Source organism: Amphibalanus amphitrite, unplaced genomic scaffold (genome assembly GCF_019059575.1).
Source record: "Amphibalanus amphitrite isolate SeventyFive unplaced genomic scaffold, NRLGWU_Aamphi_draft 000029F_arrow, whole genome shotgun sequence".
In the NCBI taxonomy this organism is placed as follows: domain Eukaryota; kingdom Metazoa; phylum Arthropoda; class Thecostraca; order Balanomorpha; family Balanidae; genus Amphibalanus; species Amphibalanus amphitrite.
Genome location: NW_024881525.1, coordinates 896,210 through 923,211, shown reverse-complemented (window position 1 = coordinate 923,211; position 27,002 = coordinate 896,210). Strand labels below are relative to the sequence as shown.

Here is a 27,002-nt window from a genome sequence, read left to right as displayed (position 1 = left end):
AGCCAGCAAGGACGAGGCTTTCATGAGGCATTGTGCGGCATTTCTGCCTGCGACTGTTCAAGGTTTACAATAGAAGTTGTTTGTTAATTGCACGCCGGAAACATTAGTTTAGCAGAGACACGTTTTAGCATTATCATGCAACCATTATGCAAAAAGAATAGTTACTTTTAGACCCACCAGACAGGCTTCATAAGTCTCCATTCACACATAAACTAAAATGAAGTACGCTGGTACGCTGGCTGCTCGTCAAAGTGGTTAAGGACAATGCGTTGGTGCGAAAGGATTCTGCAGAGCATGGGCGGACCTTTTACCTTTTCGTCAGATACACCATATCGGGCCAAGGCGAAAGATGTCTCCGATGTCATGCACCAAAGGGTTTGGCCCTTGGCGCAACATCAGATGAGTCTGTCCGACAATCGTGGCCATCAGCGGGCTATCATCAAGGTTCGTGAGGAGCGGCTGCTGCCGGCGAGGCTGCAGCCAGTCTACGCCGATCGAGCAAAGTGTGCAGCAAGTGGCATGGCTCTTCCAGTAGCCTTGCGGTGGCGCCGATTTCGTAATGGATCTGACCGTCAGATATAGGAGGGCATTAGTGCGTCAAGTGATGCGTGAGGCGCCGGCAGGCATCCGTGTCTCCTGTCGGCGGAAGAGGGGGCCCGGCTGGCCTCTGCCACGCTCGGCTGCACTGCTGTGACCCTCCTGTCCTCTCCTTCCATTCCAACTGCCTGACGTTTCCACGGACCGCCTCCGGGCCACCCACCGGCCACTGGCGCCGCCGCAACCGGTCACCGCAGGCCTTCAGCTGCTGCCAGTAGTACCGCAGGCAGCTTCGCAGAGTTCTGGAGCAGGCCGGCCGCACGGCTGACCGCCGTTTGGCCCCGCTGGACGCAGCCAACGGCGCTCCGTGTCATTAGCGCACGCCAAGGCCGTGTGGAGGACGCCTGCCGGCGCCACTCGCCGCGCTGTCCGTGGCAGCTGCGACAGGGCGCTCGTGAGAGCCCCAGTCGCACACTGGGTACCCACGATCAATCGCTCCTAAACGTCGCGCCGTCCGGCCTGACTCACACCCCTCGGACAGCCGGCAGTGGGCTCACGCAATCGCGGAAGTGCCACCGAACTGCTGTCCCCGAGAGGCGAGAGTTGCGGTAACGCACTTCCGGAGGTTTCGACCGCTCGACCCCACAGCGGAGCGAGGCGAGCGTGCACCGTCGCCGTCGCCAACACCTTGCGCGGCGAGGGCGACGCGGCGAGCGGAAAGAGAGAAAGAGAGAGAAAGAGAGAGGGGGAGGGAAGGAGAGGGCGGAGAGCGCGGCCCCAAGGTCGTCGGCCGCCGTTCTGTGAGCCGCGCGAAGCGCCATGTGTGAAGCCGGCCCACACATTCCACCAGCGAGCCGGTCCAGCCGAGCGGTCAGTAGCGGCGGTCGCTCTGTGTGTCCCGTCTGCCTGACAAGGCCACCGCGCTCTCCGGCCCGCCAAGCTGTTTGGTGAGACCACCGGGGAGCGGGATGGACGTTGAACGGTGGCCACTGGTCAGTGTACACGGCACACAGTGTCGCTGCGTCGGGCGCCCGGCGGCCTTTCCAGATGAACTGCAGACGTCCAGGTGCAGGTGACGCAACATGCGAGGAAGAGCGCCGCGTCACTGGCGAGGCCGGCGCCGCGGGCCGCCGCAGTCACCTCTCACAGGACTCGCCAGACACGCCTGCTCCGTTCGCCGTAACTGATGACGCCAGACATTCCTGGTTCCTCGGTATCCGGGCCCGAGGCCGACCCATTCAAACGGCGCCGGCGATATGAGAGCGGATCTTGCACCGATAAGGAGGTAAATAGGCCCGCGGGGTAAAGATAGCGGCCAGAAACGCCCACTGCAGGCGTCGTGCCAAAGGCATATCAGCGCTTCACGAGCCGGATGAAAGGTAATTTAATGAGCCAGCACGAGCAACGTCGTAAACGCGAATGATTCAATCGGGCTCCCGAAACATTACCCTTGCTAAAAATACCGACAGGTTTCCGACAGGTTTCCGACAGGAAGTCAATCTGTTCATCCGCCAAGCAGCTTCATTTCGTTCTCTCGCTAAGATGCACAACGAACATGGAACGTCGTCCCATCTTACCTCCTCACATGCAGGAAGAGCACAAACGAGCATGCTCCAACAACTGAAGGGGTCCATCTTTCTTTCAGCGGGCCAACAATGGGATTCGGCGGCGGCTGCTCGGCCGTCAGACAATGGCCTGTCGCGTTCACGCTGACTCATGATCGGGGCCGGATCAGGTGAGCCGAGTGGTTGGATACAGCGAGCGAGCTGACAGTATATAGGGCCTTGGAGCTGACGTCGGCTGACCCCGCTGTGATGACGAGGACTTCGGCGAGGGCCATGGGCGCGGATGGTAGCGAGGATACTACTTCATCTTTTGAGTATTCAGAGCGGGGTTAACGAGAAGGTCAAATTGTGCGGCCATTATTGCAAAACTTCAATGCATAGCAAAGGTCACGAAAATTGACAGGAAATGAAGGAATATTATCAGGGTTACTTTTAAAGGGGGGGAAGAGGGGAATTTCCCCCCTTCGAAAATTCCGCTCCCCCTTTCAAATCGTGTCTGAACGGCTAGGGAGGGAAGGGGGAATTTCCCCCTTTCAAATTTATTTTGGAGCCCATTTTCAATCAATTCGCTATTCAGATTCTATAGTCATCGTTAATCAGATTCTCGTCATCAATCAACGTTGCTGGCGTGAAGATAATTATTAATTTTCAATTTTCGGTTCCATCCAACCATTTTACGTTCAGTGCAGCAGGAACTCCAGATTTGACCCGATACCGATCGGATAGTCGGTGGGACCGTCTCTTGTCTTGTCTCTTCCGTCTTTTCGCAATCACTGACATATCGGTACAGGCGTCGGCGTAGAAACCGGCGGGGGACGGGATTACCTCTCCGAACCAAGGGTGGATACAGGGGGAGGGGGGCAATGGGCCATGGCCCCTCCTTTGACGCAAAAAGAAGGTGACCCCCTTTTGGACCCCCTTTTATATTCTGCATGTTCTTTCTCAGAAACGACCCATTTATTCACGATTATTTTCACTTTTTCATCGACGCCAAGGCCAGACATATAAAATTTTTGTCCCAATATGACAATGGCCGTGTTTAACCATCCTCCAAACCGGAATCATTGAAGGAAAAACAACGTTATTTTTGTCCCATAGGCATCAAAGCTTTGAGTAATAAATGACTTTTCTCTTTATGCAGCATTCACGTTCATCTGCTTTGCATGCAGAGCAGGGCGCAAAAAAATGTACCTCATCACAGCCGGCTTTCCCAATGGAACTTTCACTGCTCACTAATACCTACTAATAATAATAATTCAAGTTTTGTGCTTCATTAGTTTTTGTTCGGATATCACTGCCCACCTTGTAGTTGTAGAGGTTGCAGTTTTGTAGCGCCGTCGTTTCTCTACATACACGACCACACAAAGAACTTTGGAATTGCTTAACTGTAGCTTTTGTGAGCGTTTAAGAATTTCATGTTTTTTGCTCATTTTTGCTCGAACAGTTTGACATCAATTACTCCTGACCTAAGGTGACCTAAGACTTGAAATTTTGTGCGAAGGTTTCAAATTGATGCCCGGTAAGGTACTAAAAATTTGGCGGCGCTGCGCGCCGCCGTTTTTCGCTTTTCAAGAAAACCCACATGGGGGCCAAAATGACCTCCAATCAGGGCGCGGATTAACCTCTCTCTTTAGAAAGGCGTTACTTAATGTTTGGCCGGGGTATACCTACTAGTTATTGATACCACTGATAGGTTGATACTACTGATTGGCATTTGCAAGGGCGCAGTCGAGTTGGGACCTCCCCGCCCCTTACAGCCAAGGTAGGTGCATATATTTTTTAGCAAAATTATTTTTTGGCAACCTTCCAAAATAAAGTGGCTGAAACCCGAGGAAAGAATAGGATTTGGGGGTAGGTAAGGTTCTGCGGGCTCCATCCTAACGAAAAACCTAATGGTATTGCCGCCCACCCCCCTTTCAGATGCCCCTGGATCCGCCTTTGCCCCGAACTTTATTCCCCCTCTCAACTTTTCCTGTAAAAGTAACCCTGAATATTATCGCTGCACAATGCAGGCATTGGTAAATAATGGAATGGTTTATCATTTCGTTTATGTGTAGGTTACCGCAAACGACTGAGAACAGTAAGAATTGACAGGAAAGTTCCGGACAAGGCTGCGCAGTGGAGTGGTGATTGTTTATCCAACAAACAATACCATAATGAATAAATAGGTTAGCAGACATCCTATGAACATATATTTAGTCAACTCTGTGAAATGGGCACTTATTCGCACCTTAGCAATTTCAATGCGACGGGAGTCTTGCGCGTCGTATTTGCAGTAACATTATGCATAAGGTCTTGAATAAATCCCGCTTTAATATTCATCGAAATATAACGTGTAGGCATGTTGTCACGGTAGTGGGCGTATGGCTAGGCAGCGAAAATAATTAGAGACAGACCCATAGCTGCTGGAACCTGTCCTCTTGTAATTGGTAGGCAGGTGTGATAAACTCCATTGTGAAAGAAACGAAATTGGACATATTTACGCCATAAAAGTCGACCTCCGACGGCCTTGTCCATTGACAAGTAGGAGATAATCTACGACGGAATTTCTCCGGGGGCGGACAGCTAAACATGCTTCGCTGAAACGCCCTAAAGCAAGATCACCAGAAAAGCCATGCACTTCATGGCGTGAAAAGAACAGCAGAGGACGTTCTTCTTCACGTAATTACACCAGAGTCGATGAAAAACCAAGCGGGTTTGGTTATGAAAGAACGTGACGATATCACGCACCGGATAGAGATCGTGTTCGGTCGGTATTGCAGCCTGAAGCGAGGCTGTTGCCACGGTCGAGCATGTTATTCGTTATCAATAAGCGATACAATTGTCCACTCGCTTCATCGCATACAGCCGCATCCTTGCCACAAAGTATCTGCTCGAAACTGAGCTCGCACTGCCAAAGCCAACCATAACAGTGATGACCGCACAACGCTCCATGTGTGTGTCCCCACAGCTCCTGCATGTGTGCGTCATGTGTGTGTGTGCCCAAGCCGCTACGCTCAGCGGACTCACCTCATAATTCCAGAGGCAGCTGACGCCGGCGTACTTTTTCACGCAGCGGCCGATCTCGACGTCCTCGTGGGTGGTGTACAGGTTGGCCAGACACTGGCGGATGTGAGGGTATATGAGCGCCAGCGTGGCGCGGCTCATCACGATGCCCGGGCCGCCCATGCAGTAGTTGTCCTGCGGGAGACAGACACGATGGGAGTTAGGGTCGACAAGTCGAAAACAGCACGCGAGTCTGCGGGATGTTTGCTTGATAGAACAGCCTGCAAACGGGCGAAAACTATTAGAATGTCGCTAAGCGTGTAGATACACGGAGGAATTAGCGACTAATGTGCGCAAAATAGAAAAAAGCTTCTTGCACACATTCTACCACTAATCCTGACGGTTTGGACTTGTGTAAACACATACCAGACGTGTTATTGCACTGCGCCGAAAGATATAGTGAGTGAGCAATGCTGCAAACCCGTCAGCAGGAAACACAGCTTTGATGCTTTTGATGTACGTTGAAAAGCAAATATCCTTCGCTGCAGAAATGTCATATGGATTACACTCAATATGACCCGAACGCTCTTTTCTGCGTTAGTTCCTGTTTGGTAGAACAACAGCACTGTGTCGACTTTGTTTCACAGAAGGTACATCAAATATCCAGTTACTTTTAATTGTCCAGCACCCGGTGATATTACAGTAAATCACCATCCGATCGTAACGGGACACCTCGATCGAACGGACCAGGATGACATCACACACACACGACAGGAGATAAAAAACCCTAACGCTTAGATGGCCACATCACTGGCGAGGAATCTCTACTGCCGCTGTGGAATCAGGACTTTCGATGACCGCTCCTCCTGATGATGAAGAGAGGACGGTCATCCGCAGCCACCGAGGCGCCACTCAACCAGGCCCAGTCATCGGCACTTACGTCATTGCCAAAGATTCCACGAGCTATGGACTGGTATTTATTATCTTTAATCCCCTTCATCGGTAGTCGAAGATGCAATCCTTCATTTCTACTGTTATTCCGTACTTCATACCACATGGTTCATACCGTTCTACCGAAACATCGGTAGGCCTGGAAACAGCTCATTTGTCGATCTTTTTATAGGTAATCTTTTTTTTAAATTATCAAAGCCTTTCTTGAACTCGGCGTTATCGGGGTCTGCGGAGTTCTCAGTCTCCTATAGCCGTCCTCAGAGGCCCTCCGGGACACTTCAGTGCCGATGTACCCCTCGAGCTCGGCGCGGGTCGCACGCCTGGACTGTTGTGCAACGTTTGACCGCCGCCGACAGAGACACAGGTCCACGGCGAGGTGGAACCGGTCGACAGGCAGGCGGATGGGACGGCACCCCTGACCGCAGCCACCCGTGGACCCACAGCTAATGAGCTTCCGTCCCGAGTCGGGTCAGCAGGGTCAGTGTGGACCGAGATGAGCCGATTAGCTATCAATTCACAGAGAATGAGCCGCTGAGCAAACTTGCCATCTGAAACAGATACGGAGCTAGAGATGGGAAAACGATGATGCTGTCCGGGTGCTGTCGAAGCACGGAACTATTTCATCGGCGTTCTACCCGACGTCAGAAACAAAAAGGACGTCACTAACAACCACTATAACTACGGTGGCGGATCTTCAAATAGCTAAATCTTGTCCCGGCGGCTCCAGTCACGTTGAAATCTTAAAACAGCCACCGTTTATTAGACATTGTCGGATGAGAACAATGCAAACGAGAAGAAGATACAATGCGTTATCGTTTTAGCTAAGACGTATGTCTGTAACAATTTACTTCGTTGTGAGATAGAAACAGGTCCTTCCTCAGAAACTGGTCATTAGCATGTTGGAAAAGGAAACGTTAGGCAACATCTGTCCAGTTCCACCCACGAATCTGAGTAGCTGATCGATTGCCCCACTAGGAGGGCAGCCCCGCTGAAATCGAATAGATTGTTTTAACAATAGAAGTGTTTGACAAGTTGTGATGTCAATGTGTCACTCATTTATTGACATGAACTTCGGCTTGAACCTTAACCGACAGTGTCCATTCAGCATACGTCTGTCTTTCAGGTATGCCTTCAAACACATAGGTATATTCAAAGACGTTCGGGCTCGTCGTTGACACATTCAACATAGGGAAGATGGAGAGGATACCATTACTTGGAGACACTACCATTAGGAATGGATGTCCTACGAAGTTAGGTAATGTCGCTGGGGTCATTCTCCCCATTACACCTGTGCACGGCGTATAGGCCAGTAATCTAAATTTAATTACCGGTCCACACCGGGCACAGGCATGCATGTACGAGTACACATGTTAATTGTCGTAGCTTTGTAGCTGCTCATGAAGCATACAAGGGTTTCGTCTGTGAGCAGGGTTTTCCTCTATAGTGGCGGCATATCTGACCTCTTCCTGTCGGTCCCTGGGGCCCATCCCTCTTACATAATGGGTGTAACACTGCGGCCCGCACAGCGCGGTGCGGTTTCGACTCTGAGCCGCGACCCCGGCGCCGACACGCCCCGACAATCCCCCTGTGACACCAGCGTCACAGCACCGGAATCGTGACGTCACGCGAGCACAGCGGTCGGTTCTGTTCATCGGGCACTCCTCTGAATGTTCCCACAGGTAATGGCAGCCACCGGTCTCATCACTAAATAATAGAGCCGCAGGATTTCCACCTGGACGAGCCCGGATCGATGTCGCCGCTAAAGATTAGCTCCTTTCGAGACTCATTTGGCCGTTGAATCGATGCTGATCTGATGGCTTTGTGACTCGATAGGTCAAACCCAAGGTCGCTGGAGGCTGCTTGCTATGAGTCTTCTATACACAATTCTACCATCCCGGCGCTGCCAGCTCCGAGGAAATCAAACCCCAATGCAGGGCCGCCGACTGACGCAGACTGATGCACGCTGCACAGTGCACAAATCTGTCACGCAGCCACGGCCAGGCGTGAGTGCCGAAAGAGATATACCAGTCGGTCGCCATCACAGAGACTATCACTTCATTGAGAACCCCGCCGCCTTCTGTAACATACGGCAGCACCAGCTCTGGCGTTTGCCGAAAGTTGACTGGCAGTTCATGGGGGATGAATTGAAGCCAGCCCGGAGCGTGGGCCGGCGGAGGGAGGGGGGGGGGGCGAAGGTGCCGATGTGTGGCCCGTTTATTTATGGAGCGTCGGTGCCGGCGGGCGGGGCGGGCGGTCAGCCACAGCGGCCAAAGGTTCAGCTGCAGATATCCGGCATTGTTCAGCGATCGTGGGCGTCGGCGCCCTGAGGTCCATGAATCGGCCGGCTCGCCGTTAGGTGGAGGGCAGTCGGGTCACCGTGAAAAAAATAGGCGGGTCCAAGGTTTGTCAGAAAAACACACTGAAAGCTAGGAACGCGGTGCCGGGTTTCTCTCGACCGTTTGTTTGTTGCTGGTCACACTCATGTCATAAAAAACGTCAAAAAAGGAGCCACAGACTTCCCAGTGAGAGTGAGGCCGGCGTGCACAGTGCTCACTTTTATCAATAGGACAAATAGAAAAGCCATAAAACGTTCGACGGTTTTACTTCGCATTCCGCACTAAAGTATGTATGCTTGCTTTCGCTCGGTCATTGGCATTTTCAGTTTCGACATTATCAATTCCCCGCTAGCTGTCAATACGCTGGGTTTTACTTCCAGCCTATGAAAATCAGCAGAATCTACGAGAAAAAAAAGTTACTACGCTGTACCCATCTTGATGTTTTGCAGGGGCACCGCATTCTCCTCCGTTATGTCCAGAAATGATCTAAGCGAAACATCCTTACAAGCACCTATAAAACCTTGTCCTACAAATAATAAAACCATGACTGGCAATCCATCGACAACAAGCGAACATGCACTTACTTTCGATAGCAAAGGTCTGAAGAGGAGACGCATTATAAGTTATAACCTGCAGGCTGCAGGCAATCGACAAGGCAAGCAAAAAAAAAAAAAAAAAACACCGTGTCAAGATCGCCATAACGGGGTAAGCCATTGGATTCATTTTATCTATGGTTGATCATTATAGCACACAAACAAGCATGCACTGAGGTTGGATAGATTTTTTCTTGTTTATGGATGATCAGACAGAGGTATTTTTAGCATACGTTATCGTTCAAACGTCACATGCATCCGATTTAGCGCATGATTTGTGGTATTCGGAAGCAATCACACAATATCAGGCTTCGATATGTAATTATAATTTGTCTTATTAAGGGGATATGAAAGACATACTAGGTAAATAGTGTACAGTTTTGCGTTCAGATATCTGATAAAATGAATTTAACTGAAAGGTGTGTGCTAAACCTTCCTACACGGCGGCAAGCGCTATAGGTCATGCCCTACACACTCATGTGAGCGAAAAAAGCATTGCTGAAGTTGAGTTGCGCTTTATAAGATCATGAAGTGTAGGCATCCATCAAACACATGCCATAATTTCATCGAACATATATGCGAATAGAGGCGAGCCAGCTGAATCATTTGCAAGTTCTAAAAATAATTTTCAGAACAAATGGTGCGAAATTTTCTAATGGACAAGTGCATCGACAGACGGCTTTGAGTCCGGGATCTTTTTATCTTCTCTCAAGAAAACACATATCTTCAGCTTTAAGAACAGGTGCTCATCAATCCCCATTAATAAAGACCCCACACAGGTCTGCGGCGACATTGACGTCAACACCGGCCATTCTGACCGCCGCGGCCCCACCCGCCCGACCAGTTCTGGCCTGGGCCTTGACCTCAGCCGGCCGGCCGGCCGGCGTGGTGCGTTGCGCCGCCGCGCCGCCACAGGCCCGGCTGGGGAGGGCGGTGTCGCGTCACGGACCGTTAGCTGGAGCCGGAGCATCCGCGGCCACCAGTGCGCGGCTCGGTGGCTCGGCGGCCCGGCCCGACCGGCGCCTGGTCCCGGCTGACACCGTGGCCGAGCCAGGCGAGTCGACTGTCGATTAGCCGGCCGTCCGAGCCCGGCTGGAGGCCCCGCGACCGGCCAGTGCGCGGTCCCCGGCGCCCGAAGATGCCCTATGTAAAAGGGTGCAAGGCGTATGTAGCTCGGAACCGGCTGAAGGGAGTTCTTACTGGCATCATCACGTGATCTGACGTCACCAGACACCCGGCACGACCGTGACGATTTCCAGGGAAGGTCAGACGGGTTTTGAGCCTTGGTCAGGTGGCTGCGGCGAGCCCACCGTGCGAAGGAAGCTCGCCGGTTCGTGCCGCGGTGGGTGACATGCAACATCGCCCGATTGCATCATGTTGCAAAGCTGGTACCGCAACCCGGGAGGCGGCGAGTCAGACGGGTTCTCACGGGTCTCCATGGAAACCCGAATGATCCACCGGAAACAAGTAGCATCCGCCCCATGTCTGCCTTCGCGAGACCTTTTTGTCTGCAGTAGACACAACCAGATGAAGCCGATACAAAATGTAGATATCTGATGCACGAATCAAAATCGGAAAATAAGATGCATCAGTAGCTTTTGTCTCGCCGCCTCAACTGACGTAATTTGGTACTGAAGTAGAGAGATAAAAAGATGACTGATTATATGCTCCCATTGAAACTCTCGCCATTCAGCATGGTGCCCTAATTGGGACCCTCTGGTATGACCCAGGCGCCTTCAAGGGTGTCTAAGAGCGCCAGTGGCGGTGATGCCATCGCCACCCGCCGGTTCCTGACCCCTCTTACTGGCGTCGGCGTCACGGTAGCGAAGCACAACATACCAGGGGAGCGAAACGACCCTGCCTGCTCAGCAGAGCGGCGCTGGCAGAGTCACCTGCGCAGCGGCCGAGGGGAATGGACAGGAGGTATGGAAAGAGGAAGAGAGCAGACAGGAGGTGTGCAGAGAGGGAGAGAGAGAGAGAGGGAGAGAGAGAGAGAGAGAGAGAGAGAGAGAGAGAGAGAGAGAGAGAGAGAGAGAGAGAGAGAGAGAGAGAGAGAGAGAGAGAGAGAGAGAGAGAGAGACAGGAGACGTGCACATTGAGAGATGGGATGCACTGAGGGAATTTGATGAGAAGGTGAGGTGGAGCAGAGATGAGATAGGGAGAGTGGTAGAAGGGGAAAGTGAAAAGAGGGAACATGCCGATGAAGGTGAAGGTAGAGGAAAACGAGAGGGGTAGCGAAAATGAGGGGCGATGAAAGGAAGTAGAGATAACGAAGAAGGGTAAAATGAACAGGGGTGGGTGAACGAAGGAAGATGGAATAGCTGAGAGATAAGTGGATGTGGCACACGGACGTAAGGGAAATCATGAATGCCTTTAATAAGCAAAGCAAGCACCTGGCCACAAGAATGCGATGAGGAATCTCCTAGAGAAGCCACCAGTGTCTCTGGACTAGTGTCAATGACCTATCGATGTAAGGTCAAAAGCAGCAAGGTGGTGTGAATAGCACGGCGATTATGGGAAGATTCATGACATGGCATCATCAGACCATGTGAAGCGGAAAGAAGGAATCACGTATCGCCATGCGAGCTGTGGCGGCTGAATATCCGGCAAGCATTTGAAATATCACACCGGGAAGCTAGGGATCCCGTGAAGCGTCACGACATGGAGGTTCAGATGACATAGCCGCGCTTATGTCACAAACACCTGTCCGCGAGACGCAGCACGTGCCACACCGGGGCGTCACTGCAGGGCGGGGGTGACAGCCGGCAGGGTACGGCGGATGACCGCGGGACGCCGCGTCACGCAAGGTGACAGCTCGTGCCGCGTGACGCGCGGGGCGTGACGGGGCGTGACTGGAAGTCTGGACGAAGCCGACCGACGCAGCGGGACGCGACATGCGGCGACGACGGTGAAGGTCACACCTGCCACCGCTGCTGCCGGACGGTGAGGTAGGGCTGCGGGTGACGACCATTTGAGCGGATGACGTCTTGGCCATCAACTGGATAAAAGGTGAAAACGATGAGCTGGCTCAGCTAACCCATGGTACGGAAACTTAACCCTCGCCCATGTAGGGTGGGTTGGTGCACCCCCCCCCCCCTGAGGCTTTTCGGAAATAGTGCAAAAACGGCGGCGCGCAGCGCCGCCAAATTTTGGGTACCTTATGGGGCAAACCTTGCGCATCTTTTGATAAAAAAAAATTTGACCGGGTCATGACAGGTCACGGAGTTATGACGTCACAAAGGGAACAGCCTCCGGCCGGATTTTCACAAACTGAGTGCCAACGCCCGAGGTTTCCTGCCGGTGGTACGGACATCGGTTGATGGATCGTGATGAAACTTCCCATGCATGTTGGGGCAAGTATTGGCTATCATATGGTATAAGAAACTTGACCGGGTCAGGTCAGGTCACGGAGCGATGACGTCACAAGAGGAACAGCGTCCGGTACTATTTTTGAAAAGCGCCCGAACCACTATTTTGCTAATTCTTGTCACCTCAATGGGAATATGCAGCAATATTAGCTTCTATAGGGAGCAAATGGACCTCCCAAATCCAAAAATACAATCAGATTTCAAAAATTTAAATTTTGATTTTTCGAATTTCTGCCGCCGACTGTGACCTTGCCGACTTCCGGCGCTCCCAACGCGCCATTTTTAGAGCTAGGGAAACGAAATACATACCAAACGATAGAGAATTGATCAAGGAACACGATAGTGAAGGTTTCAAGTCGATATCTCCCACCGTTTTGCCGCAATCGCCGCGGAAAGTTGAAAAAGTCTATTTTTTCCGAAAATTTGACCTTTGACCGGTCAAAAGTAGGTCAAATGTTGACCTAGGATCAAAAAATATACCACCAATCGCGAGATCTCGGCGAGAGCAATCCGTTGGTCTTTTCCGCTAAGCTCTACGACGCTCCGTTTTCAAACGCCAAGGGGGGGTCGCACCCCCCCCCCCAACCCCCCCCCCCCCCCCCTGCATGGGCGAAGGTGGCAGATCGCCGTTTACGGGCGAGGGTTAACTCGCATCCATTCCACCCAGACCGACATGTTGTTCCATGCTGACTGACACATGCCTAAGACTTTAGCAACAATCGACTTATCCGAAGCACCAATGTTGTAGACGTCTGATACCCTCAGCCGCGTTGGAAGGCCGTCATCCTGACATGCGCTCGGCAACAGCGTCAGTGACAAACGTCCACCATCCCTCCTGGCGTCCAGCACCTGTCGCGCCGGTCGAGACCGAGTCTCGCCGAGGTCCGACAGCCGGTGGAGTCTGGCTGGGCCACAGGCCACAGCCGATTCTATCCCACCTCCGTCTTATGTATAAGTGAGCAATGAGCATCCCTCTCCGATGCATGAGGGGTGGTATAGGTGAGGTAGGTCGGACAGAAGAAGATGATGTAAGGCGGACAGACGATTCCTCAGGATCCACGCGCTGGACAGGACTAAATTCAGGCCAGGTCCTCCCGACAGGGCAGTTCTCCACAGCAGTGCCGCCGAACAGAAACTATTATGGACAGGACAGTTTCAGGAATAAATCCGAGAAACAGGTCAGCTCTCAGGACAGATTCCACGCCGCCAGTGAAATCGAGCCTTCAGCACGTCGCGTCGTGGAGATACATGTCCGGATCCGTGGCGACGTCCGACGGACGGTCAATTTGTCAGCTTGGGGACGGTGGAATGTCCCTGTCACCTAACGGTGGGCCGTGGGCGGTTATCGGTCGCCATGCAGCATACTATCAGTGAATATTAGCGTGGAAAATGATGAAGAAATTCAGGCGAAGCAAAGGTACGAGTTTTGACGAGACGTTCAGACTTTTCTGAAAAATTACAGCTGATGCGTCCTGTGCTACGGGGTGATCGGCATGGACACTTGATGTTTCGGCTAACAGTAGCGCGAACTACTAAGGAACACGGATTTCTTACAATCACCAGGTAGTCGCCTGAACCTGACAGATGCTCTCCACATCTCGCCAATCCTCGGTATTGGGATTTTCTCCTCCGTCTAAAACTAGCGGCTCACGCGGCGAAGCCGGCGTGTATCGGCAGCAGTAAAACCAGATTACCGCCCAGATCAACGGGCACAGCTGAGCCTGTAAAGCAATAAATGCCGGCTTATCTCTCTATATGGCGGACACAGAAAGCGCGCCAAACGGCGGACCGACGAGCGGCGAAACCGCGCGGGATTCTGCGCACGGCGCCCGCACGCCTGACGTGCGTGGGGCGTTACGTCATCGTTCGACGAGCATATCACCACGGCGCTAAGCTCGTTTTACTGTGTGAGAGGAAACTCCTGTGTAAGAGAAACCTTCCACGACGATTGTAATAACCATTATCCAGGTACCCATGCATCGAGAAGTGGAATGCTCTGCCAGTTGTTTGCATGAAAGCCACATAGGAAAAGTTGTCTATTCAAACTGCGCTTAGCAGCAAGTACCCCATGCACTGACGTCCCACATCATAGTCTCCGCAGATAAATATGTACTCACGAACTACCATGACCAGCTCCATTGCCCAGCTTCGCCCGCGACTGTTCCCACAAACACTGTCCCATTCGTGGGAGCGAAAGAATCGAGTCGTTGAAGCATTGAGAACGGTTGTCCAGGTTCGGCTGGCCTTGCAGCCCGTGCTTACCCTACCGCCAAACATAGCCTACTCCTTTCGTCTCGCAGGATCGTTGATAAACACTGAGACTAAAGCCAACACTAACCTAGCCGCTGAGACCGAGATTAGATTGTGAAAACGCCAAATACCAGGGTTCGGGCTTGCATTATCGGCGTGCAAACTGCTTTGAGTCTGAGCCGATTCCTTATCGCACAAAAGGCCGCTCAGACATAATTTACTACTATTGTGATATTGTGATAGAGGCATATGACCCAGTAAAACAACAACGTACCAAAGCTGACCTCAGAAAACGAGGTACGAGACTAAACTATAGAAAGAGAAAAGCCAATAAAAGAACATCACTGACGTCCGCTGATGAGGCATTGGAAGTAGAGCCATAACCATCATGCGAAGGATTACAAGAAAAGACGAACCAATTTCAGAAGAAAATGGAACCAGAGAGACCCGGTGGGCCGCGAACTCACCTGGCTGGCGAGGCTGAGCCGTCCGAACTCTGCCTTGTTGCCGAGGCCGGCCTGTCCGATGAACATGGGCTGAGACGAGTTGATGCCGCGCAGAAAGCGTCCCAGACGGTCGGTGCGGACGTACACGTCGTCATCGGCGCGCATGAACCACTCGTATCTGTGGGTGAGGGTGGGATAGTTAAGACCTCGGTGGAAGGAGCAATCCACTCGTTCCTGTGGGTGAGGGTGGAAGGAGACCATGATCCATTCGTACCTGCGGGTGAGGGTGGAGTAAGACCCGCGGAGGAGGCAATAACACTCTTGCATGCTGTACAACCTAGAGCGGAGGGGTAACTGAGACTCAAGAGGAAAGTAGACGGAATAGGAAGGGAGAGAGAGAGGGATGGATACAGATGCTTAACAGATAAGCCAGCTCATCGCCGGCTTTAAGGTAAGGAAGTACAACCTTACCAGCCCGATTCCGTATACTCATCCATACATATGGCAGGACATCAGTCAAGCGTAAACCGGCTTCGTAAAACGTGAAACGTAAATGTGCTTCGTCAGACATGACTGCTTAATCCAGGAAAACATGCCTCAAACCAAACAACTATTTTTTACCAGGTTAGCAACTAGACTATACACCGTCGCAACAGATTAAGGCAACAGGGAAAATTCCCTGAATGAGTCGTGTAAGGTCACTCCCACACGCGAGAGCGCGGTCCATGACTGCAGGGGATCTCGTGTTCCGCAGAGGGAACCACACCCTGCATGTCAAGGCGCACGCACCGAGTTGGATGTGGTGCAAAGACAGAAACCTTAGTGAAGGGAAGGGCCAACAAGGCCGCTGCGGAGGTCGGAACAACACTTCACAAACGTCCGAAGCGGGCAGTCACGCACAAATTGATCATTCGGAAACGGGGTCAGAGGCTTCACTTACTTGTCTCCGTAGTTTTCATACATATGCTTCAGCATCATGAAGGACTTCTTCTGCGGGGGATACTGGTCGGTGACGCCTCGTAGGCGCACGATGGGAAGATCTGCCGGCATCAGCAAATGGTCACCAATCCCCTAACAACCCGTTTTGCTTCGAAAATCGTCAGGCTGACGTTTCCTTATTATGCCAATCGCATATTCTGTCGCTAAATGGTGAGCACGATTGGTGGAAAATTAATTACACACGGCACACCCTTCCGTCTCTGAAAAGCTTATTGACAAGTGAGAGATTGCGCAATTAAAATATGCCGCGTCATGGACATTCACATGGCAGATCAAAGCCAAGAAAAAAATAGTGGGTCACATGTCCGTTCCATATGTTTGTATGGAATGACATAAAAATTTGGTAGCAAGGTTAACGATTTTGTGCACAACAAAACAGAGCATCATCAATCTCGGACCACGCCCTGCGAGGCACAGCAGCGTTACTCGACCCCTGCCCTGTCACTGCTGAGAGAGGCGCCCTCCACCAGGGACCGGCCGTTCGGGTGAGGCCGTGACCTCGTTAGTTCAGGGTCACACAGTGGTCACTCGGGCTCGCCGTGACACGAGGACCCAGCGTGACATGGCGCTCAAGGGGCCATCAGTTGAGCATTAGCGTCTCGGCGTAGTCGTTAAAGAGTGAAGAAAGTAACGGCCAACGGGAATGTCCCACAAGCGAAAATGGTGAAAATAATTTTTCTAGAAATAATTATCACTCAAATATCAATTCAGCTGTCACATTGAGTTCGGTACCCTTCATTTTAAATTAAAGGCCTTGCAATCGCCCTCAACCCCGACAGCATCCCTGATGGCCCCACCGGCGGCGGTTCCCCTCTGACTGACCTGCCGGTCCGCCGGAGGTCTCGGACGTGAAGAACTCGAGGCTGCCGGGCACCGTCTGGCCCCAGGTGTCGTACACGGCCACAGCGCGGCTGTCCAGAAACTTGTCAGCGGTCATCACGCCGACAAAGAGCAGGTCGGGGCCGGGCGGCGGCGGCGGCGGCGCGGCCGTGGTGCGCGGCGCCGCCGCCGCCCGCGCCGCCCTCAGTGAGGCTGCGTGCCGCGCCGTGCCCTCCTCCTGGCGCTGGACGGCCGGCGGCGGCGGCCCGGCGCCCTGCAGCAGCGCGAACAGCTGCATGCCGATGTAGACGCCCAGAAGGGTGGACGTGACGCAGCCCGCCCAGTGGACGTTCATCCGACGCAGCGACCTCTGCGGACACGGAGAGCTCGGTCAGCGCCAGACATGCACCGACCCAGACGGGCAGGCGGAATAGAATTAGCATAGGATTAGGCATTGATGCGGCTACAGGCCAGGAGCGAACGGCTCGAGTGGCACGTAGGAGGGGTGGTGTGGCAACACAGAAGCTTTGGGAGGTTGTGGTGACATGAATGGATAGATGCCTAAAACGGTGTCGATGTGAAACCATTTGCTATCTCTTCAGACATCGCTGGCCGTGCAGGCTAGGGTCTACTAAAAATAACGGTTTGTGCAATGTGCATTGAACACGACTTGTGCATCTATGAATGTTCAGGGGTCAATGTCCTGTCGCATTGCAGCTACCCATCATTTTGTGGCGATTGCAGGCGGGGGTGTTGCCTATTCCCACCGCCAGCCCACGTGCAGTCTCCGCTAGACCGATAATGTTCAGACACCCAGAACCGGTACCGCACTGGACTGTTCCGGCGGAAGGCGGATGCACCGCAGACGAGCACCCGAGGACACGGAGCGGGCCACACGGTGACGTCACCGGCACCCAGTGACGTCACCAGCACCGCTGGAGTGGATCGGCGCCAGCGCAGAAGCCGCCCGTCGGCGGTGAAAGATCGGGATCAGCCGCGCAGGGAGTACGACGCACGTGTGCACGCGCACTGCGCTGGCCGCAGCCAGCCGAGTCCCCGCTGAAGATGACTTGGCGATGTGTCTTAGAACACTGAAAGCCAACATGCCTTGACAATGAAAGAAAAGGGTTATCAGACTGGCATAAGCTGTGCAAATCAAACACCCGTATCGAAATGGCATTCAAGCAAACACCTCAATGTTGGGAAGACCTTTTATCGAATGCACGTTGCACGCGCTTAAGTCAAACAATAGATATCGTCATATGCCACACCCTGCAGATTATATATCACCCCATGATACCCACGCCGCAAGCTGCTGACCGATCCAAAGTAACCATCCATTCAACCTCTTGAGTAGCGAGACAGTGAGCCGACGCCCTCGAGGCTGTGGGCGCAGCGTTTCCAATTGCAGCGCATTGCGTGTCTGCTGGTTCCAGATACTGGCTAAACCGCTGTCGGCCAACCGGTTTTATTGTGACACAACGTATATCCGTAGTACACAGGCACGTCATTTCAGGGCGACAGACACCATAAATTTGTACACTTCAAGGCTGCGTAATAACTCATTACACAACGCAGTAATTAACTATATCATACCTAATATTATACCCTACAACGTAAGTAAATATAGTCCGATCCAACCAAGCAGCCAAAACATCGGTAAATGGACTTCGCCACGCGACTCCTAGGACTTAATTCCCATGCAGGTGATATTCTTGTTCGGCAATGAACGTTCATGTACGGTCATTTTCTTCTCTTACCGTTTCGACTATGTATGTGTGAGATTGTATGAATTTAGTCACTTTCAACTGAGTCGAGTGGAGCAGAATCGACCACAAGCACATGGGGGGTCATATAGGTAGTCGTCGGAAACGGGCTGCCGTTTTGGGACTAATGTGTGTGGATGCTGCGACACTAAAGCTGTACCTAAAGATAACAGATGGCTACCGGGGTAGTCGTGCATACCTATGCCATGGCATGACCGACAACTGGAAATGCACACCCAGAACCCTGATGACAAACGGCACCATCCTATTGGGGACTAAACAAAACAGCATTCAATAGCAATCACGACAAGACTCGAGGCGTCATCTAGTCAATAAGGCTGGCATTTGTCACCGGAATGAGCTTATTGTGATCCTAACATTGCCGGTTAGAAGTAATAAATGTTTACGGAGCGAGCGAAGCGAGCGTAGTCTTTCCTTAGATTAACGGAAATTTCTGAGTATGAGCGGCCGGCCGGCCGGCCGGCCGGCCGTGGTCACGCTTTTGCGAGGCTTATATCTCAGCAACCACTTGACCGATTTACACGCGGTAATTTTTGTAGGGTAGCTTCATTCCTTCTACCAAGTATTGGACTATTCCCGATGCATGTGGGTGACCCCTTATGCACGTGCCACGTGCAAAACGAAGAGGTGTCACTTTTGTAATTGTTGCAATATCTCCGTAACTACTTGGCCGATTGCGCTGAAAGTTGGCATGTAGGTAGGCACCCACTAGGCAATGCATATCCATGTGCCAGAGTTGGGGTGCTGCTGCACGTGCGCACGTGCAGGGGTCGTTTCCAGATCTCGAGAACGGCTCGACCGATTGCGCTCAAATTTGGTACACAGTTAGAGACCGGTTAGTAGGGTGCCGTGCACAAGTCAGTTGGGACCTATTTTGCACGTGCGCACGTGCAGGGTGCCGCTTCCAGATCTCGAGAACGGCTGGGCCGATTGTGCCCAAATTTGGCACGTCGCTAGAGACCGGTTAGTAGGGTGCCGTGCACAAGTCAGTTGGAGGTACCCCCTCGCAATTTCGCACGTGCAAGGCCCACCCTCTCGCTCGCTCCGTTGGTCGCCCCAAAAGGCGTTATACTGGTTTATATTTGTGGGACAGATAAAAAAAAAATGTCGTACAAGCGTTTGGCAGATTGCACCATCGGATCTGAGCTTTGACGGGCATCGAGAAAAGTCGGCTATATCGCTTCCGTGGTTCGTGAACGTTCTCGCGAAGCGGCTATCAGAGTGTAACTAAATCGTTATTTCAAGGCTTTAATCATGGGGCAGCAATTGATCTGATTCAGATGGAAATTGATTTCTTTCAGGAGCTAATGATGAGTCTCCCTTCAGCGTATCCATAATCCTACAATCCCATCCATGGGATATGGCTGGAACACAATGCGCATCGCGAGAATGGACAATCCTGAGTTCGTCTACCAGAGTTCACGGAAGAATGTCTTCACCGTTTTTAATCTATATTGATTATGGACCTCCCTGTCTTCAGCTTCACAGCACGGCTGAAGCTGACGACCGTCGCACCACTGCCCGGCCTCCCAGTAACGGGTCTCCGGCTGCGGCAGCGCAGTGGGCGCGTGTCGGAATGCAGCGCCCATCCGCGCAGCGTCCGAACCGTCCGCCCATCGTGACATGGGACTCGGGCTCGGCGCTCCCAGGCGTCTCCACACCCGAGGTGGCGGCGGAGATCGCCTCTGGGTGGTCCCCTTGCAGAACAGGGTGACAAGGAACGGTCACCGATCGAGCCCGTTTGAAAATAAACTGCACACCAGCGGCGGTGATCGGTTCGGACTGCCCAGACACGCCCCGTGATGTGCAAATGCCGCTATGATATCACTCAGAGATGGAGGCTAGTGGAATGGTGGGTAACACGGTGAGGTCACTGACGTGCAGACCGACTGACGCCTTATCGTCTGCGGTCTGCGCAGGGTCGCGAGCAGAGCAGGATCAACAGTCCGCCGGGATGTCTGGTTCGGTTCCCGCCGAAGACGGCAGGCGATTTCGGGAATTTTCCAAATGTCTCATTGTCACGCCGGCAAATGTGATTACCGATACGTGATGGCTATTTCGTTACGGATCCAGCTTCTGCATGCCCGACAACTATCGTAAATGTCTTCAGTTCAACGGCAGCTGCCGCAGTTCGAAGCGGTGGAACGAGTGTCAATGAACTGAACAGAAAAACGACAGTAGCCGGGAGAAGCGACGTGTCCGACAAGGGCTGAGATACGGCGAAAATGACGGCACATTTGGCGTCATCTGTCGGGGAACAATCTGCTGCCATGGCGATCGACCGATACGCTGACGTCACAGCTGAATTAGCGGCAGTAAAAGGCCTCCGGCGGAGGAGAGATAGGCGGCAATCACATGAGGACGCCCGTGGAAGGTGAACTTCGGAACGGTGGCTCATGCACAGAGTTCATGTAGTTATAGACTGGCCTCAATCCTTGTTCTTACTTCAATGATTCGCAAAAATGTTGTTAAGCGCAGGAATAATTATATATTCCATGCAAACCAAAACGTTAATATAATTACATCAACAATATAAATTTTCTACGCAAAATTTGAAAATTGTCTTATTAAAAAACTAGCCAACTTCGGTATTCACGCGCGATTGAAAGGAACAAAGATTGCTGATCTTCGAGACACCCTTACTCGCGCCGCTGTTGCGATTTCGATCGGGGAACGCGCTAAAAACCGGGTAAATCCGCCCGCGGATGCCCAACGATGGAATAACCCGGACCAGGCACGAAAACGGGGGAAAGCCAGCTCCGGGTGCACCGGATCGTACCAGTTAAATCTGGTGGGGTCAGTCGAAAACACGAGTCGAAGGCACGGTGACTATCGAAGGCTCATCGAATGCGGAAAGACCACCGCAACCACCAATCGCCATGTCCTTCCTCTGCTAAAATCAATAATAAACGTAGGCCTCATTTCAATACTAATACCATCCCCTAATGTCATCGAAGCAAATTGGATTTTGGCGTGCTTCACGAACTTTTCCAGCTCGAAATGATGCTCCGGCTCGATATCAGCTGTATCGGACTTAGTATTGGACGGCTCAACTTCGGACGAGACGAGGCACGAGTTGGATGACATATCGGCTCGGTGAATGAAGCAACTACCCCAATAGCATTGGGTCAAATACAAATCGGCATAAGACGTCAAGCCTGGACCTGACTCTGAAACTTATATTCACATCATGTCACCACAGATTTACCATGCGCTCGGTCAATTTCATGGTAGCCATCGCAGAGACGAACGGTCATCGACGGTTCGTCCCCACCCAGGACACTGCACTGCGGCCGGTGTGGTGTACTGCCCAATCCTGTACTGTCCGACAGGGCAAGGACACGTTACTCGGTCACCGGCTGAGAATCCGATCCACAGCTGACACTCTGTGCCCTGGATGACACCGCCGACCATAGACAGGCCGGCTGACGCGGCTACGAGAGAGGGCCTGGTCAGCAGTAGAGGTCTGCACCGGCCGGCTGCAGCCGCGGCTGGCTGCAGCCCCACGGCTGTGGGCCGGGGCGGCTGCAAATATCTCCAAGAACACGGCTACGGCTGTGGCCACGGCTGTGAGATTTCAAGCTCAATCTTAAGTACTCAAATATAAAATTTCAAATCCTTAATCTTACATTCTGATAAGCAGTCTAGCCTATAAAAATCATGCAAAGGATGCCCAGCATCATTGAAAGTGGTGAAGCCTTTGAAAACCTGTAATGGTTTTACCATTTGCTGTAGGGGAGTTTGCACTCTGGTACAGAATACTAATTATAGGTACCAATTGTTCCTTCATCATCAAGAGCTTGACAGTTTCAGAAAATGCAACATGTTGCATTGTCACATCCCTCTCAAATCAATCTCACCTGGTCATTAGGAGAGCACCTTACAGCTATTGAAGACGAGCGTACAATAATTCTTTCAGGTAATAGAAAAAGAAATCACGCCTAGGTAAAGGCAGGTAAAAGCTTAATAAAATATTATCTAAAATAACTCTTATATGTATTTCTGGATTTTCGGCAAGTCCAATTACATAATATAAAACTGGCGCTTTATGTTCTAACTGGTGTGTGAGTGACCGCTAACAGAAAATGCTGATCAACGGAGCCAATGACATTAGATAATAAGTAAGCATGAACCTTACTTACGGTTAATTCACATGATGGTGAAAACCCTGAACACGTAATTCACATGATGGTGAAAACCCTGAACACAATATTTCTTACGCGAGCTGTTGACTTTACTAATAAAATGACGTCTTTTTCTGAAAATATAAAAATTTGATACCAAATATTTGTTTGAGAAAAAGCTTTTAACTGTATAACATTATTATTCATAAATGATAATTTCTATGGCTGTTTATAATGAAACAAAACAATTTATTGCCACTTTTTTGCTATTGACGTCATTAAAGACTGAAGTAAAATTTTTGATTGAAAGAGGCAATTGTGGCTCGCACGTCCTTGGGGATTTGAGCGAAGATCATTATTTGGAAAAATTAAAATAGATGAATGTTTTTTCTTTCTTTGATGCTCACTAGTGTTTTGATGCCTTGCATATCAAATTAGTTTGAGACTTGTTCAGAAGGCTGCTTCAAGCCTGGCATATCACACCCCAGAAAATATGCAAGGTAAGGAAGAAGCAAGAGTTTTGACTAGACAATCACTGTTTGACAGTACATCAACTTCAGTTTCATTTTCCATACCTAACATTGATAATGAAAAGCATCAGGGTCTGTTGTTCTGTCCCACAACCATGCTTCAGGATTTGGCATTAGATGTCTATACTGTGCTAGTGCTTCTATTCTGGTTCGTTGTTTATGTTTTCTGTTGATGTAGGTACCTACCTACCTACCTACCCATCTTTCTCAACAACTTGCAAGGGCTTGTGTAGGCATGCGTTGCGCATCAGGCTTCAGGCCTTCGGCCTAAAGCCAGATACACAACCACTTAACCTATGATGCTTCATGAGCTTGAGAATCTATAGCCCATTGCAATGTGCTTTTGGCTATATGTTTCAACTAAAAACAACTTATTATATACTATTTGGTTGCATTTCATTGAAAGTATCCACGGCCGGCTGACGGCTGGCTGCCCACAGTTTGCCACGGCTGTGGGCGGCTGTGGCTGTGGAGCCACGGCTGCGGGGCGGCTAGGCTGTGGAAAATTGCAGCCGTGCAGAACTCTAGTCAGCAGCGCCGTGCAGACTGCAGGATGGCTGAGGAGTGGGTGTCGGATCATTTTACGTAGATGAATATACTCAATCTTTGGCCAAATATATCGTATTTCAATTTCCATCAAAATGTGCACTCGGCATTCGAGCATATTCCAAAAGTCGACGAGCACGCGGAACAGAAAAAAGTACAACCATACGAGACCAAGCCTCTGGGGCTCTAATATGAAACAAAAGGTACATAGTTCAGCCTTGAATCGAGGTATGCGTGACGCCCCGACTGTTTCATGTTTCTCCAGATATCTTGTGTATCTGGCCTATCCAGGGGCGCGGGAACTACTTTCCGACTGGGGGGCACACCATAATAGAGATCAGCCAAGGGTACCCCCAAATCTAGTTTTCTCACCGGTTTTAGGCCACTTATTTTTCACCCCTCGGCTTTCTCAACAAAAAAAGAAAACATTTGCAAAAAAAAGTGTGGTATTCCGTCTCAAAGCTGTGGGGGCACCGCCCCCACGGCCCCAGAGTTGGGGGGGGGGGCAAGCTGCCCCCACTGCCCCCCCCCCCCCGGCTCCCGCGCCTGTGCCTATACCGACCTGACCGGTACCTACACGTCGCCTCACTGCGGAGTTACGCCGGTGGTAGGACGTGGTCGCACCATATTTAGTCGAATCAGGAGCCGCACAGCCCCCAAGCCACTGCAGATAGTCAGTTGGGGCGCACGCAGCCGGTCCGGGCCCCACGTGCGGTGAAAGTGACCAAGCAGCGGCTGAGTGACCAGCATCTGGTCTGATCTGGTCAGTCGTTAACGACAGTTGGCCACCACCAGACCTTCCACAGTTCGGCTCTATACGTAAGAGTGGCAGAGCGAGTGTTTGACGCTTTCTAGCGCGGAAACGCCCAGATAGGACAGGACGTCCCACAGGAAAGTGCGCGTCTGTCCTCGGATGGATATGGACTGCACGACTCATATTGTTTTCGCTTAGGTCAGCGGACCGTTTGGCTGACCTGACGGCCCCGTCGAGGTCTGCCCGCCCATGGCTTCGTCCGCCGACCACGTCCTACCACATTCAGTGATAAACGTCCCTGGATGTGGCCATCCGGTGGCGCCGGTGATATCCGGACCGACCTCGGCGCCGCGAAGATAGGGTGCAGTTCCTGGTTCAGCCCTTCCGAGGTAGCAACGTCCTCCCCCGAACCCTTCGATAAACGTTCTTCTATTTATAAACCTTTCTTCTTCCAGTCGCTCCTCAAGCACTTCGTTCCGAGCCCTCGTAGAACCTTCTCCAACCTTCCAAAAGTCTCCCAATCCTCCCCTGAGCCCAGTTCTGCGCCCGCCTCTGCTCCAGCCCTCGCTCAGCGATACCCTGAGCTGCTCTGAGCTCGCCCCTGCTCCAGCCTTCCTGCACACAGACCCTGACCGGATGTGATGCAGCCGGCGGGACCACGTCTGCCGCCGGTGCGCCACACTCTGTCGCTCGTATACCACGCAGCTGGGTAGCGGGACGGGCCGGGACTTCGCAGTTGCGCGGCGCACGAGCGCGACGGTGACCGTCACTGCAGGCCCCAGCATGGTGTGGCCAGGCAAGGGTGGCTGACCGTCGTCTGTCCGGCCATCCGCCGTCCCAGACGCGGCCCGACCCGTGTCCGTCCGTCCGGCCGGTCGGCGAAGCCCGGTCCGCCCGTCCGTCCGTATGTCCGTATGTATGTCCGTATGTATGTCCGTATGTATGTCCGTATGTATGTCCGTATGTATGTCCGTATGTATGTCCGTCCGGCGCGGCGCGACCCGCTCCAAACAGGCCATAGCCGGGTCACCGGAAGCGGTGTCAATGGCTGCACGTCCGGTAAGCGGCGGCAGACGGCGGCGTCGGCGCCCGGAGGGAAAAGAGGCACAGAGGGACAACGGGCAGCGATAAGGGGATTAGAGGCACAGGTGGAGAGGGGGACGGCACAGACGCCGGAGAGGGTTTGTGAAACCACGTGGCTGAAATGGCCTAAAATGGCTGAAATAGCTGAAATGGCCTACTCAAACTCATCAATTTAACCGAGACAAAGAGGACCGATACTTGGTGGCACTATAGGGTTAAAATGAGGGAGGTCGAGTCGATGCTGGGTTGATAAAAACTCAGCAGTCAGCGGAGAACGTATCTGAGAGAGTATCCCAGCCACTCATCTTGCTGGTTGTTGCAGAGAGACCGTGGCGAAAAAGAAGGTAAAAATCAAACGTGTATAATGTAGGTAAATATGCCTTCCGTTCACAGCGTGCCGTACCTATACCGGAAATAGATTCCGCGCTATAGAGCGGGATGAAACACGACGTGTTACGAAGGAGGGATATGTTTAGGATCTCAGGGACAAAAAAAAAGAAAATTGTCCAACCCTGCTGAATAATACTTGCACACGCCATACCCATTATCTTCCCGTGTTCGTACAACCTTCACGCATGGGGACATCATTCACACTACCTTATAGTTCACATTTTTCCAGTTTCCGATCACACACGTCAGGCGTGATCGACGCGTCTCTCCCGGAAAGAAGCACTCACCATGGTGACGGAGTCCGCCTCCAGACGCAGCTCAGTCGGCTCCCCTCGCCGCTGGCTCCACAGTCGCAGTAACCAAACAGTGCAGCTCACAGCGGCGCAGCGCGGGCACCCTCTCCCCACAGCGCGCGGCGCGAGACTGACTCGCCGGTAGGGGGCCGCGCGCGGCGCGAGGGTCCGCGTGGTTTGTAGTCGCGGACCCCGACCCCAAGGACGGGCCAATGCTGGGGACACCCTGCGGCGGGGAACGCAGGACGGTGCGTGAGGGGAACGTAGGACGGTGTGTTAGGGAAACTTGAGACGGTGCGTGAGAGGAACAGGACGGTGCGTGAGAGGAACAGGACGGTGCGTGAGAGGAACAGGACGGTGCGTGAGAGGAACAGGACGGTGCGTGAGAGGAACAGGACGGTGCGTGAGAGGAACAGGACGGTGCGTGAGAGGAACAGGACGGTGTGTGAGGGGAACGCAGGACGGTGCGTCAGGGGAACGTAGGACGGTGTGAGGGAAACGCAGGTCGGTGTGTGAGTGAACGCAGGACTTGTGTGTGAGGGGAACGCAGGACGGTGTGAGAAAAACGCAGGACGGTGTGAGGGGAATGTTGAACATCCATGCGTTTCCGAACTTATTTGTGACAAGAATTTCGCCAGCATGCGAA

At 52.2% G+C, this 27,002-nt stretch overlaps 1 protein-coding gene across 3 annotated transcripts in view; it reads right to left on the bottom strand.

Annotated features, from left to right (window-relative positions):
* LOC122366401 (chondroitin sulfate synthase 1-like) overlaps positions 1–26,458 on the bottom strand; it is an 86,192-nt gene extending 59,734 nt beyond the window's left edge. The window contains exons 1-6 of one of the 3 annotated variants that reach the window (XM_043338638.1): positions 26,351–26,458; positions 17,051–17,219; positions 16,853–17,008; positions 15,972–16,071; positions 15,053–15,209; positions 5,112–5,282 (exon numbers count right to left, since the gene is read on the bottom strand). In XM_043338638.1, the coding sequence (XP_043194573.1) occupies positions 5,112–5,282; positions 15,053–15,209; positions 15,972–16,071; positions 16,853–17,008; positions 17,051–17,219; positions 26,351–26,353 (756 nt within the window). In that variant the 5' untranslated portion in view covers positions 26,354–26,458. Of the gene's footprint in view, positions 1–5,111; positions 5,283–15,052; positions 15,210–15,971; positions 16,072–16,852; positions 17,220–26,350 lie in introns of all 3 variants that reach the window. The other 2 variants (XM_043338647.1, XM_043338629.1) reach the window with 2 other exon arrangements.
* Between the last annotated feature and the right edge of the window lie 544 nt (positions 26,459–27,002).